Here is a 12864-nt window from a genome sequence, read left to right as displayed (position 1 = left end):
TCCCCTCTGAATATCAAAACTCACTTTTTTTTTACTATGAGGATGGCTAAGCACTGGTAAAGGTTGTGTTGTCCATGAAGGCTGTGGAGTATCTATCCTCACCTGTCTGGACACAAGTCCTGGGCAGCTGGTTCTGGTTGTCCCTGCTTGAACAAGGAGGTTGGCCCAGGTGGCTTCTCGAGGTCCCTTCCAACACTGACCCTTCTGTGATTCTATGATTTGTTTTGTTATGGTGTAAGTGAATTTATTTTGACAAATAACAAGTTGATAGCGTTTGTGTGAATTTTCAAGAGCATAACAAGTTTGGTTTTTTAATGTCCATTTTCTTTGGCACTCAACAGTGAACAAGTCAGGACCACAGAAGATGTCACAACAGATGAAGAGCACAACAGGACAGAGGATCTGTCTTCACATAGTGATGATAGTGATGATTTTGCAACAAAACTTGAAAATGTCATAGAAGATCAAAATACAGTGTCAAATAACTCCAAGCGGGAAAGTGATTTCCAGACTGAATCATCCTTCCATTGCACTTTGCCTTCAGAATCTTGCGGAGAAATGGCAGATGAGAATGAGCAAAGTTCTCGTTGCTGTACAACAGATCTGCAGGAAGCTGGGCTGACTTCACAGGAAACCTCTCTTTCAGAGCAGGAATTATACAACTCTTTCCATTTCTGGAGGACTCCAATTCCTGAAATAGATATTGACTTTGAGCTTCAGCAGACTTCTGATATAAAACTCGATAGAGAAATTCAGGAACTCACTCTGCCAGTGTCTCCAAGCATTCCTATGGCAACAAGGAAAGAATTAGAAGAAATGATAGAAAATTTGGAACCCCATATAGACGATCCAGATGTTAAAGGTATGCTAAAGATACTGAAGCATTTTTAGTGTTTGGAGATGGGCATATGTTGCTTCAGCAGTTTGGGCTTTAATCTCTTAGTTGTTTTAAAAGTCAGAAGTACTGTTTTCTCCTGCTCCTCAAAGAGATTGAGGAAGATTGATAGTGAACTAAGAGGGAATTTGCATTTGTGTAAAGATCTTTAAAAGGAGCATAATTCCTTTTACAAACTGAATGCATGTGCAGTTAGCAGAATAAAGTTCTGACTGCTTGTTTTGACATTATAATCAAATAGAGGTTCAAAGCATAAGCTGTTGATAAGCAAGTTTATTTCTAATTAGCATACATGCAAAGTAAGACAGATTAAGAGTGGAGGTTTTTTTAATTATCACTCTGAATAATGGTTTTCTTTTTATGCATTATCCATTTGATTTCGGATGAAGTAGTCTCCGTTTTTTCCTGTTTCGTAATTGCAGTCACGTGTTGACAGCTTTAATGTGACGAGTTTGTCAGATCAGGCTGATAATTGATCCAGGCTGAGTTCTTGAAGTGAACACACATTCTCTATTCTAAAAGCTCTTGAAGAATGGAGGAGGGTTTCATAAGTGTGACAAGGTGGTGAAGCAGCACTTCAGAGACACCTCCTGAGCTCTTCGCTCTTCTAGACATAGTTACTGGAAATAGGTTTTTCTTGGTATTCATATGGTGAAAAAATTCTAAGGCACGTTGGGCTCGAGTGTCACAGTCAAAATGTCTGGAGGTATCACTAAGGAAGAAACGATGTTATTTTGGAGCTGAAGAATCTCTAGAGAGGAAGCATGCCTCTATACCAGAAAAAGTAGGGACAAGAGGAGGAAAAGAAGGGGCAAGTGGGGGAAAAAAATTTTAGAACAAAATGATACTGCTTTCAACTTCTTTTTACTGTTAGTAGGTTGATATGCTGATAACTTTTCTTGAATCTATTTTGTACTTTGATTTAATCACTTGTGAAGTCAGCAGATAAAACTTTGCTTTAGGACTGCTTTGGGCACTAAGGAGAGAGGTAAGAGAAAAGTTTCACCCTTGCTAATGACTTCAGTCTTCATATGACCCATCTCTGAAGCCAGCTGCAGAAGCTTGCACTGCTGTTTAGGTTTACTTTGTAAAACTGCTCTGTTTATAGTTACAGAACATACCTTAACACATAAATTACAGTGGTTTATGTAAGCATGTAGTTGTATATCCGGATGAGTTTATCACATGTGTTCATGCCTTGTTTCAGTGCAGGTTTTGTAATTCTTTTTGTTTGCTTGTTTGTAGTTCTCTTGACTGGGTGTCAGGAGGTTTGCTGTGGAGTTGTTGACCAACATTTGCACATTTCAGTAGAAGAAAACTGTTACTGGGTTGTCAACACTGTGGGTTCCCCCACTCTGACTTGGTCAAGGCTTTGTAGTGAAGCCCCATAAAACGCTCCTCCTAAGTCTTCTACTCTTTTTCCTCTTGCCTGTGCTCTTGTTATTTGGTCTAAATACTTGAGAAGCTGGAATTTAACAACATGCCTGGTTTGATTTAGTAACATTGCAATTTTAATTTTGCACAAAGTGCAAATAGTATTAATTTTGCATGCTTGTCTCAAACCCTGTGGCACACATAGAATTGATAGATATCCAGACTTTAGTCTCTGAGTAGCTGACTTAATGCCTGTGTTTTGAATCTTACACTTCCTAAATTGTGACAAAAAGTAGGCTTGGTCTGGGGGTATTCCAGAAGATCAGAGCCCTGACTCTTTGTTCATGGCAATATAATCTAAAACTGTTGTTGCAAACTGATGGTATAAATATTCAGTCAAAAGCTTATCCTAATTTATTTTCATTGGAATTTTATGAAACTACAGAATTTCACAGTTAATTTTGTCTCCAGTATACACAGCTTACAAATGTATGCCCTTGTCCCAAATGGTCCATAGGGTCTTTCCCTGCCTGCACTTCCCCTCTCTGCAAAGCTGGCCATTATGTTTTTGGGTCTTGTACTGTGAGTAGGCTTTGCTTTGACAGCAATGACTGAGCAAGCTAGGAGGGTTTTTTTCCTCTCTTTATTTCTTTTTAAATCCCTGTGATCTTTTTCTTGCACTTATTTTCTTCATTGGCTTGCTGTCACCTAAGTCCTGGACTCCTGCTTCCATGCTGTGCTCCTGTCTTTATTGCTGCATTCCCAGCCAAGGGATGGGAGTGGAAGATGCTGTGTTCTCTGTGGTGGGTAAGTGGAGGCCTGCCATACTGGAGAGCTTCCATGGGTGCACATCTTCTGGCTTTTACAGCAAGTTGGCCAAGCATCCTGAAGACATGAAAAGTTGAAGTGTGATTTGGGAATGAGACTGTGGTGTATGATGTTTTGCATGTGTCAATAAGATGAAGTTATTCAGATGACTTTGGCTCTACCTTGCCTCTCCATGCTTGACTGTGCAAATTCAGCAGCCATCTCTTGACATGGGTTTTTGTTTTTTTTTTTTTTTTGTTTTTTTTTAATGTTTTATTAATTTATGAGAAGAAAATGAATTCCTGTTGTGTGGAACCATAATGGCACAGGGTTTTTGAAGTTTCTTAAGATCACACTGAATTTTTATTATTTAAATCTGTAGAATACCTAGGGGTGGTAATTAGGTGCTGTTCTTCATTGTTCCATCAGAGGAGATTGATGATTTCTATTTTGCTAGTTGGTTTCAGAGCCAGTCCCTGACAGCTGAGGCAGATATGGAGATTTGGTGCTGAAGTTCAGCCAGCAATGATACTTTCTGAGTCAGAAAAATACGGTTTTATTGGGGTTTTCTTGGTGGGCTTTTTTTTTTTTCTTGTTCCTTCCTCCCACTTCACCCTTTGCTTTGCACTGTATGTTCATCCCTAGCAGCTACTATACCTTTGTACCCCTATCCCCTCCCCTCCACGTGTATTCCCCCTCCTATTTCTTTTTTTATTTTCATTTCTTTTCTGGGTTTGCCATTCCTCTACTTCACACGTCTCACTTCACCATTCTGTGTTGTGTGAGTTGCTTCTCCTCTCACCTGCTTGCATCATTATAGCAGAAGTACAGAGAAAGAAAAACTCAATTTTTATCTGAGGAGTGCCTGAGTGTACCATGCCAATGGGAAGAGTCAAAGGAAAGGCATCACCAGGTCGTGCAGCCCAGAGTTTGGCATGTTCAGTGCATATCCCCATCTTCCAGATGTCTTGGATGCCAAACACTAAGGGATTACTGTTTATATGCACACTGGTCATGGTTATGTGGGTTTGGTTTGCTGTTTTGTGGGGCTTTTTTTTTTGGGGGGGGGGGGGGGGGGGTTGGGAAAATGGGTGGTTTGTGGTTTTTGTTTTTGGTTTTGTGGGGTTTTTTTTTTTTTTTTTTTTTTTTTTTTTGGTTTTTTTTGGTTGTTTTTTTTTTTTGTGGGGTGTGGGGGGGGTTTTGTTTGTTTGTGGGGTGTTTTTTGTTGGTTGGTTGGTTTTTTTGGAGGGTATGGTATTGGTTGGTTTGGGGTTTTCTTCAGTGCCCCTCAGTAGAGCAGTCTCTATTTCTAGCCTTAGATCTTTGCTTCAAGGCATGGAGACTGATGAGATCTCCAGCAAAAACCAATTTTTTTAATGGTAATCAGTACCCATCATAGAACATTTTTTTCCCTAATCTCGTTCTAAATAAGGATGAGCTGCTTCACCTGAACCTCACTCTTTACCCTGGGGCTTTCCTTCCAGAACTAGCTTATTGCTAGTGATAAATCTGAGTAATAGGTGGTTGAACAGTCAGCAGCTGAGATAAAGACAGTCTGTCTTCTCACAGGCAAACTGCTGGATAGCAGAGCTACATGGGCTGTGCTAAGTTAAGCACTGGTGTTGTAATCCCTGTTAAAAGGACCTCTCCAATCTGCTGGCCAGACATCTGGAAGGTCTCAGACTGGGAAATGGGAACGTGCACATTCCTGTGAAGTATGCCAGCTTTTTAAAAATTATCACAGGGTCTTTTTTCAGGTCATGTTTTTCCAGTTCTCTGAGAATGCTGCTGTCCTCACTTCCTTTAGACATTGCTTTTCTTTCCTTAGATGTTTTATTTCTTTATTTTTCTTTCCACAGACACTTTCTTCAGCTGGCTTAATCTTACGCTCTGCATAGAAAGGGCTAAATCATGAAATGTCAACTTTCGTTAATATTATTTGGGGGACCAGAAGAAGCCTGACTTGCAGGCTACTGAGGCGAACTGTGGCTTAAGCCAGTTACGAGCCCAAATGTGGGGTCAATTGATCCCATTCCCTTAAAAGAACTATAAGTTAGGTTACTGGCACTACTTGCAATAAAAGTCTGAAATACATCATAAATGGAACAGGTGAGGAGTAAGTGGAGAAGAATCTCAGTTCTTACGTTTCAGTTACTTCATCTCTGTACCCGTTATTGCAGCCCATAGCTTTTGCCTCTGACTAAGAAGTGAGGGTAAGGAAGGCAGATGCTTCAGAGAAAAGAAAGAAAGGAAAAAGAAAAAAAATAAATGAAACATTAATGTCTTCTAGTGAAACATCAGGAGAAACAGAAAACAACAATAAGGTTTATTGCAAGGACAGAAATTCCTGAAAACCAGGAAATTCCGTAAGACCAGATAAAATGTGGTTTAGAATTTACAGATTGTACCAGTTATTTTAGGATGCAGGTACAGTAGCCAAGACTAAATACTTTTCTTGTTTAAAAATACATCTCACCTGAAGCAAAAGTTGAAAAAGGAGCTAATGGCCTAAGATTCGGTGAACGTTGACTTTATCTGAGCAATACTTGAGATCTGTGCTATGTGCAGAACTGACCTTTACACTCCAGTTTTTACTGATGGTCATTGTGAAAGCTGGTTAGCCAGCAGGTCCCTTCTTGAAACATTTCTCTGTCATTCAGGAAAGGGGAGCCTTATCCTTTACTTGAATTTGAAATGATTTTCTGGAAACCATTGCCTGTCTCATGTCAGTAGGAAATCTCTTCATGACAGATGAGGAGCAGCAGCAATGCTTGGCTCTTCTTTTAGCTGAACCTTAAGATGTTTTTAGACTAAAGGTAATTTACCTTTCAGTGAATGGCAGCAGTGAAGTCAGGAATAAGCACTGAAAGAAGAATGAAGGCACTTGCCAGTCAATGAAATCCTTGGGCGTTTGGCTTCTCCTGTCCTTCATCCCCACAGCTTGGGATTGTATAATTGACAAGAAGTTGAGGAAATGCACATTTTTGTCTTATTTCTTCTAGGGCAAGCAGAAGAAATCAGGATAGGTGTTGTCTCCATCCTGTTGAGCCCCTAAGCAAGGGTGGTCCAGGCGTGCAGGCTGACATTGGGGCATGGGTGGGGAATATGCCTCGGAAAATTCACAACTACTGTTGTGAAAAAGATACTTTTGTTACTAGAAGTAATCTTTGGAGCTCTGTGTCGGTTTTTCAGAAAATCCATAAACAGTGTTGAAGCAGTATGTGTTTACCTAGTCAGGGTAAGCTTTCTTGACTTCTAAGTAAATGTGAGAGGAATGCACATTTCTCACGAAGTCCTTCAAGAAGGAGGTCTTCAAGAAAAATGTCTTTTTAATGTGCAGCAGAATATAATTATTTTCAATTTTCTTGTTTGATTTCTTTAAGTGAAAATAGTTTGGAAATAAGCCAGGCATTTCTTGCCCTTGCATAGCCACCTATTTTGCCTGGCTTTGGAGGTGACATTTAAGTTTTGGGGAAATTTATTAACCTTGATCAGTCTTGTTCTCATGGGTGTTAAAGTACATTAGTTTATTGTCAGTGAAGTAATACTTGCAGAGTAAGGTGGTAGCAGTCTCTTATTAATATTAAAAATTTTAATTTATGCATTTATGTGTAAATGATAATATATGTTTATATATATTTAAACTATATTTTTCACATGTTTTATAGTGGAAGTATAAGTGTAATGTTGGTTATATGTTTAAGTTTTTAACAGTGTGTTTTTCCTGTTTCTTGTTGAGGAATACGGTTTTTTCCAGTTTTTGCTAGATTTTGCTAAGGCTTCTAATCTAAGATTTTGCTGAATTAACAATTTCTGTTTCTTATAACAGTTGTATTTCATATCTGTTTCTTCCATCTACAAATGAGTCCAACTTTTTTTGTTTAGTTCTTGTTAACAACCATATTTGAAGGAGGGAGAAATTCAGAATTCTGTGGTTTAGTATGGCAGCATGGGATTAAAAACAAGCATATGGCTTGTCATGTAATTTCACGGCAAACATTTAAGAAACCTTGGAAAAGTTAAAATCTACGAGGAGCAGATCTTCTGGATGGCTGGGTAAATTTAGTAAGTGAGGCGATGATTCCTCGTTGCCTTCTTGGAAAGAAGTGGAGGATGAGAGTGGCAGAGCAGATTAATCTGCACTGAATTCTGTGTCACTTGCAGCTGAGATTGCCTCCAATACCTGATCTGAGGTCAGGCTACATCCAAGGAGCATTGCTCAACAAAGCTTTTTCTAATTGGCAGTAAACAGAGGGATGGGAAAGCACAGCAGCCTCAGAACTGCTGGATCTTTTCCAAAAGAGTGGATAGCAGAGTATGAAGTGCTAATGCCTTGTTCAGATGAGTAAGAGAACATCAGACAGTACAACCTTCTTATATGTTTGGAGGATCCAAGGAGGCTGAAGTATCGGGTCTGGCATCTTTCTATATAGATCTTGCGTTAGAGTTGCTATTAAAATGTAAGAATTTAATGTAGAGGGAAAAACAACCTCTCAGAACTGAAATACTTTGTGTATTACTAAACCTGTTTATTTGAATTACTTTATCTGTGGACTTCCTAAAAGTTTAATTGCAGTTTAGTCTCTCATGTATTTCTCTTTCATGTACTGCAGCACAAGTGGAGGTGTTGTCTGCTGCACTCAGAGCATCCAGTTTGGATCCTCAAGAAGAGACAATGGCCAGTGTTGGCAAGGGAGCAGACTCAGAGACTGAACTAACCATCAGCAACCAACAAAGTTTTAAACCTATACTGGGTGATATTGTGCCTTTAATTGGTGACACTGTTGAGGTAAGAAGAGAGTTTTTACTTTATTTGTTTCCTCATTAGGATTTCCAGAGCTCCAGTAACAGAGCTATAATTTGCATTCGTGTGAGGATTGCAGCCAAATGCTTTCTACTATGGGCTGGTGTGGCATTCCCTTTTGTTGGATGGTACTGAAGTGCTAGCTACTAAAATAAAATCAGTTGTGTTGGGTGCCTTTGTTTTTGCCAGTTCTATGCTTGTCCATGTAAATTCTTGAAACTGTTTCTGTTAAAATCTCTGTTGTGACTGTTGCATTTGACGATGTTTCAATGCTACCACATTTTATTGATGTGAAATTGCCGTGCTTAAAACAGCCCCTCCTGGTAAGGAGTGAATCTTCTTCTCCAGTGCCCCTCCCTGAACGTTGAGAACGAGATACTTTGTTCCCTTTGCTCCCTCTGAATGGATTTATTCTGGTTTGCTGGTGTGCATCAGAGAAGTTCAGGACCTGCAGTTGAGATGTTGTGCGAACGGCTGAAAGAGAAAGTTATTCTAACAGTCAGTAACATCTTGAAGTTCTTTGCACTTAGTTCTTCAGCCCCGCTCCCCGTTCCCTGCCTGACTGTAGTTCTGGCATTTGATACTCTTTCTGTTCTTTGCTGTGTCAGGCCAAACCCACTACATTCACTGCATATAATGCCACAAGATCAGGTGGTATTAAGTGCTGTCACTGTTGCAGACAGCAGTGGTTCCAAAATAGGCTCCGTAAAACCAGAGCAAGTGATTTGTTGAATCATACTACTGAAATTGTGTTTTCCAGATGAAATTTTGACAAACATCTTTGAAATGTCTAGGAGTTAATATCAGTTCAGTGCAAACATTTTAATCCTTTTTTAATTAGAGCAGTGTTTCCGGATGACATTTAATTAACTTTTTCTCTAAACTGTTGGACTGCCATCTAGACCAAAAACATATGAAGAGTTCAGGAATGTGACATTTACTTGGATACTGCTTATTATACACAATTATATTTTAACTCTACAAAAGTGGTTTGTTTCAAAAACACCAGCTTGCTCCCAATTCCTTTGTGTCAGGCTCCTTTATGCTTTTTTTATTATAGGATCTCTTCTTTCTGATGCTAACCTAAAATGACAGTGTACATTTATCCTCCACTCTTAAGAATTTTGGGGGATGGTTAGGGTTTTGTTCAGACAGACTTGTCCTGTGTTTTATATTTTTGTATACAGAGTATAGAGCTGACAGAAAACTTAAGAACCAGTGACATAGCTGGTCTATATTGATTTTAAATATTTCAGTTTTATGCTTTAGAAGGATGCTCCTAATCTGTCAGTTCCTTGTTTGTTACTGGCACTGAATCAAGTCCTCATTTTACAAGTGAGCAGATATTATAGGGGTGACCTAGAATTCTAGGAATCAAGCTGTGATCTGTTGAGCAAGTAGACTGTTGCCCCTAGCAGTGAAGAGACCTCTGCTTTTCACAGGTGGTTGTTCGGTTTTTTTAGTTTAGCGGGGATTTTGTTGCTGTGGTGTTTTTTTTTCTTCTTGTGTTTTCTTGGGTTTTTTAAGTCTCAGCATAGCGTTGTGTCAGTAGGGTACTGAACTTGAGCGAAATCAAGCCCTCCAGCATTTTATATTTGAATGCAATCTGCACAGTTCTGCATATATACCACTAAGCAAAACCATAGTTTGCTTGGCCTTTGGCAGCTGTATTGGCTCATGAAGGAGTTAATGATGCCTGTTAAAGATAGATTCTCTATTCAGATGAAAATAAATGGTGTAATAGAGGGGACCAGTGAGATTTTTGGGACATGATGAAGCTTGTTTGTTGAGGGTAGCTGTTTATTTTTTCTCAAGAGGCACTGTTTTTATTTTCTTCAGGTTGTATGTTCTCTCTAAAGTTTGATAAGGGGTATTGGAGCCCATTTTTATTTGGAGGTAGAGGGAGAAAGGAAACTGGGCTAAAACCTTCCCACTCCTGTCTGGCACAAGTGCCTCTCTCTTAGAACAGGATGCCAGGAGGAGATGGACCCCTGACACTGGGCTGTTCTTTCTTTAGACCAGCTGCCCTGTCAGGAAACACCAGCACCAGCTGTCCTGGTGTGCAGCCCTTGACACGGAGCAGAGATCTTTGGAGCACAACCCTGGAGCTCTTGTTACACAGCCAGGGGAAGCTTAACCTTAGAGATCTTTAAGGCCATGACAAAGATTTTGCATTTGGTGCACAAGAAGCTTTCAGGCTAAACCCCGCTGAATTTTCATGTCCTGGCTCTCTGCAATGCTCAGTTTGGTGTGTGCTTGGAAGAAGTACAGATGGAACTTTATTTTCAGGGGTAGAGATACTGCATAACCTAAATACTGACTGATGGCTGTTGATCTTCTCTGCTGAAGCTCTTTCTCTCTGGAATGCATATTTGACTTTAAAAGTGGCTGGGTAAAAATGTTCCCATCTGTGACACCCTCCATTATATTCAGTTGTTTGGCTTGGTTCAATCAGTGAAGTATGATTTTTTTAAACTTAAGCTTTTGGAACTGAGGTAGCGGGGAATGTGAGATTAATTCTTTCATATTTATTATAACAGAATGGATGACTAACCTCTGGTCCCATGCAAACGGGCAACTCATGGAAAGCACTGTGGCTAGGGTATACTGGCTGCCAAATAATTCCTTGATTTGCAAGACATCAAAGCTGGTGACTGGCAGTGCTGAAAATAATCTCATTTTCAACAAAAGGCTAAAAAAGAGTGAAGGAGGAATTGCCTGTCAAACTAAAAATCCTGCAGAGATAGTTTTCAGAGCCTCCGGAGGTTTTGTAGTTGGAGCTGTGTGCTGCTGGACACATTTAGTTATGGAGTTGCTTGCAAATCTGTTCTTTCCTTGGCTCTTTAACACCTTAGTGCTGCTGCTTCCTAAGGCTGACAGGTGACATGGGCTGCTGTGCCTGAGATATGCAATTGCCTCACAGCTCTGCCTGTTCTTTATCACCTGTAATTATACCTCAGCAGCTAAAATTACAGCCCAGTGCTTAGATGAAAGCAGCTCGTGGAGAAGGAAAAAGCAACTATCTGAAGTCCAACCAAGGAAGACAGATTGTATCCTGGAGGCTTTTGTTTGAAGCAGTTTGTAGTTTGCTGGAAAATTCTCATTGTCAAAACGATCTGAACAGCTGGTGGAAGTAGGCATGTTCTTGTTGCTTGTGTTGACCGTAGGAGCTCACCCTGCAGCATTTGTGACTAGATAGATACCTTGGCTCAAATCTAGCAAAAATGCCTTTGTCCTGTTGCACCATACAGCAGCCTGATCTGCTTTACAGATATTCATTGCATACTGCTTGAAATTCACGGTTTGTTACACGACGCCCATTTGTATTTGGGGAGCTGCACTTGTAACGAGAGCATCAGTGCTGCATCCCCCCAGCAGCACAGTTTATTGCAGCCCATCACACCTCTGCCACTGTTCTCAAACAGAGCCTCAGCCCTTGTCCTCAAGGCCCAGATGTGTAGCCAGGGTGCTGAAACGATTGCTGAAAATTATTTTAATAGGACTGCTGAGAGAGGTGATGACTCTTGTCAGCAGCTATGGCCAAGTAGGACTCAGTTTTATAAGGTGAAGCTTATCCAAAGAAGATTATAGCATAATCACCTCCAGGAAGGGTGCAACGGCATGAGTCTCATCAGGTTCTACTCTTTAGTGTGAGGGTGGCTTTGTTCTGACCTTTTTCTAGCACAAATCCAAAGCAACAAATCCAGCAAAATCTGCTACAGGTGTTTTCTCATTTTCCATTCAGCGGAGAAGCAATGGGACCCATATGTTAGTTATATTTTCCTTAATGCAGTCTCAAAGGTACTCCTCTCCTGTGATTTCCATTCCATAAGAACCAAAATGGAGCAGAGTAAGAGGAGCTTCTGTTTGAAATTGAAAACAGATTTATCTTGCAGACCTTTTGATTTTGGGTTGCAGCAAAATTGGTTTTGATATTAAAACATGTATTCCTTTAATCTAAGAAATAGACTTTGAGATGAGGACAGCACTTCTTGATGTTGGTATTTTTTGTGTTTAATCTTAGAGTGTGTTTAATGTGACCTTTTATTTTTGTTTTTTCAGAGTATGGATTCTGCACTTCACTATATTCATAATGATTCAGATTTGAGTACCAACAGTAGTTTCAGCCCTGAAGAAGAAAGAAAATCCAAAGTACAGGTAGATGACTGACTTCTGGTTTTCATATATGTAGCAGAAAAGTGAATTTTCTTTTATGGATACGGTGATTTCCACTATCCCCTTTTTCATTTAGTCATTTCTGACATGATACAGTTTCTACTAAATACCTCTTAAGTAGTATTAAAATAGTCCTTGTTTCCAGAGTTAATGGCTTAATTTAGAAGGGCTTCTGTTAAAATTATGAATGAGACATGACAATATTTTTTTGACATGACACAACAGTTGTCAAAGATCTTCAGGTTCTGTTTCATTTGGTTTAATTTTCTAGGAAAAGCATGCTGTAATGGGAATTAGGTTATTTAGGAAACAGAATGGGGTTTTTGTTGCATGTTTTGAGAGGAAAACCCCCACCCCTTGATAGCTTTTTGCAGAACAGATTTGAAAGTGTTTCATTAAGCTGGAACTGCCTCTGGTATTTTTTCCAAAAAGAATTGAATGTTTATTGTTCCATAGCCTGGTATTACGTTGCATCAGTGTGATTCCTTGAGTGGGAATCTCAGTCCCTTGCTTGTTTTTGTCAGTGGAACTGTTCAGCAGCTGTGTTAGGAAAATGCCCTTGTGCACCCCTTAATGGAGTCAGCCCCTGACAGAGCTGAAGCAAAGGCATTAGTGAAGTCAGCACAAAGAGGTTTTCACAGAATTTTGGTTCAGATGCTTTAATTCCTCAGAACAGAAGGATTGGTCTTCACCAGAGATCTCTTTGTCTCTGGAGAGGCCTTTTCCTCCCTGTTGACTGTTTAGGGAATTTGGAAGCAACATTGAAGACACTGTACTCTTCTCTCTTCCCTTCCCTGCCTTCCCAAGG

The 12864-nt window shown here is 39.9% G+C and overlaps 1 protein-coding gene across 8 annotated transcripts in view; it reads left to right on the top strand.

The window, feature by feature from the left end:
* PPP4R1 (protein phosphatase 4 regulatory subunit 1) overlaps positions 1 to 12864 on the top strand; it is a 64395-nt gene that overhangs the window by 44031 nt on the left and 7500 nt on the right. For all 8 annotated transcript variants that reach the window (XM_040060684.2, XM_040060669.2, XM_040060714.2 and 5 more), the window contains 3 exons: positions 342 to 862; positions 7690 to 7865; positions 11943 to 12038. In XM_040060684.2, the coding sequence (XP_039916618.1) occupies positions 342 to 862; positions 7690 to 7865; positions 11943 to 12038 (793 nt within the window). The remainder of the gene's footprint in view (positions 1 to 341; positions 863 to 7689; positions 7866 to 11942; positions 12039 to 12864) is intronic.

The sequence above is a fragment of the Hirundo rustica genome, chromosome 1, assembly GCF_015227805.2.
Source record: "Hirundo rustica isolate bHirRus1 chromosome 1, bHirRus1.pri.v3, whole genome shotgun sequence".
NCBI lineage: Eukaryota > Metazoa > Chordata > Aves > Passeriformes > Hirundinidae > Hirundo > Hirundo rustica.
The sequence above is the reverse complement of the archived record's forward strand: the minus strand, read 5'-3'. Positions and strand labels throughout refer to the sequence as shown.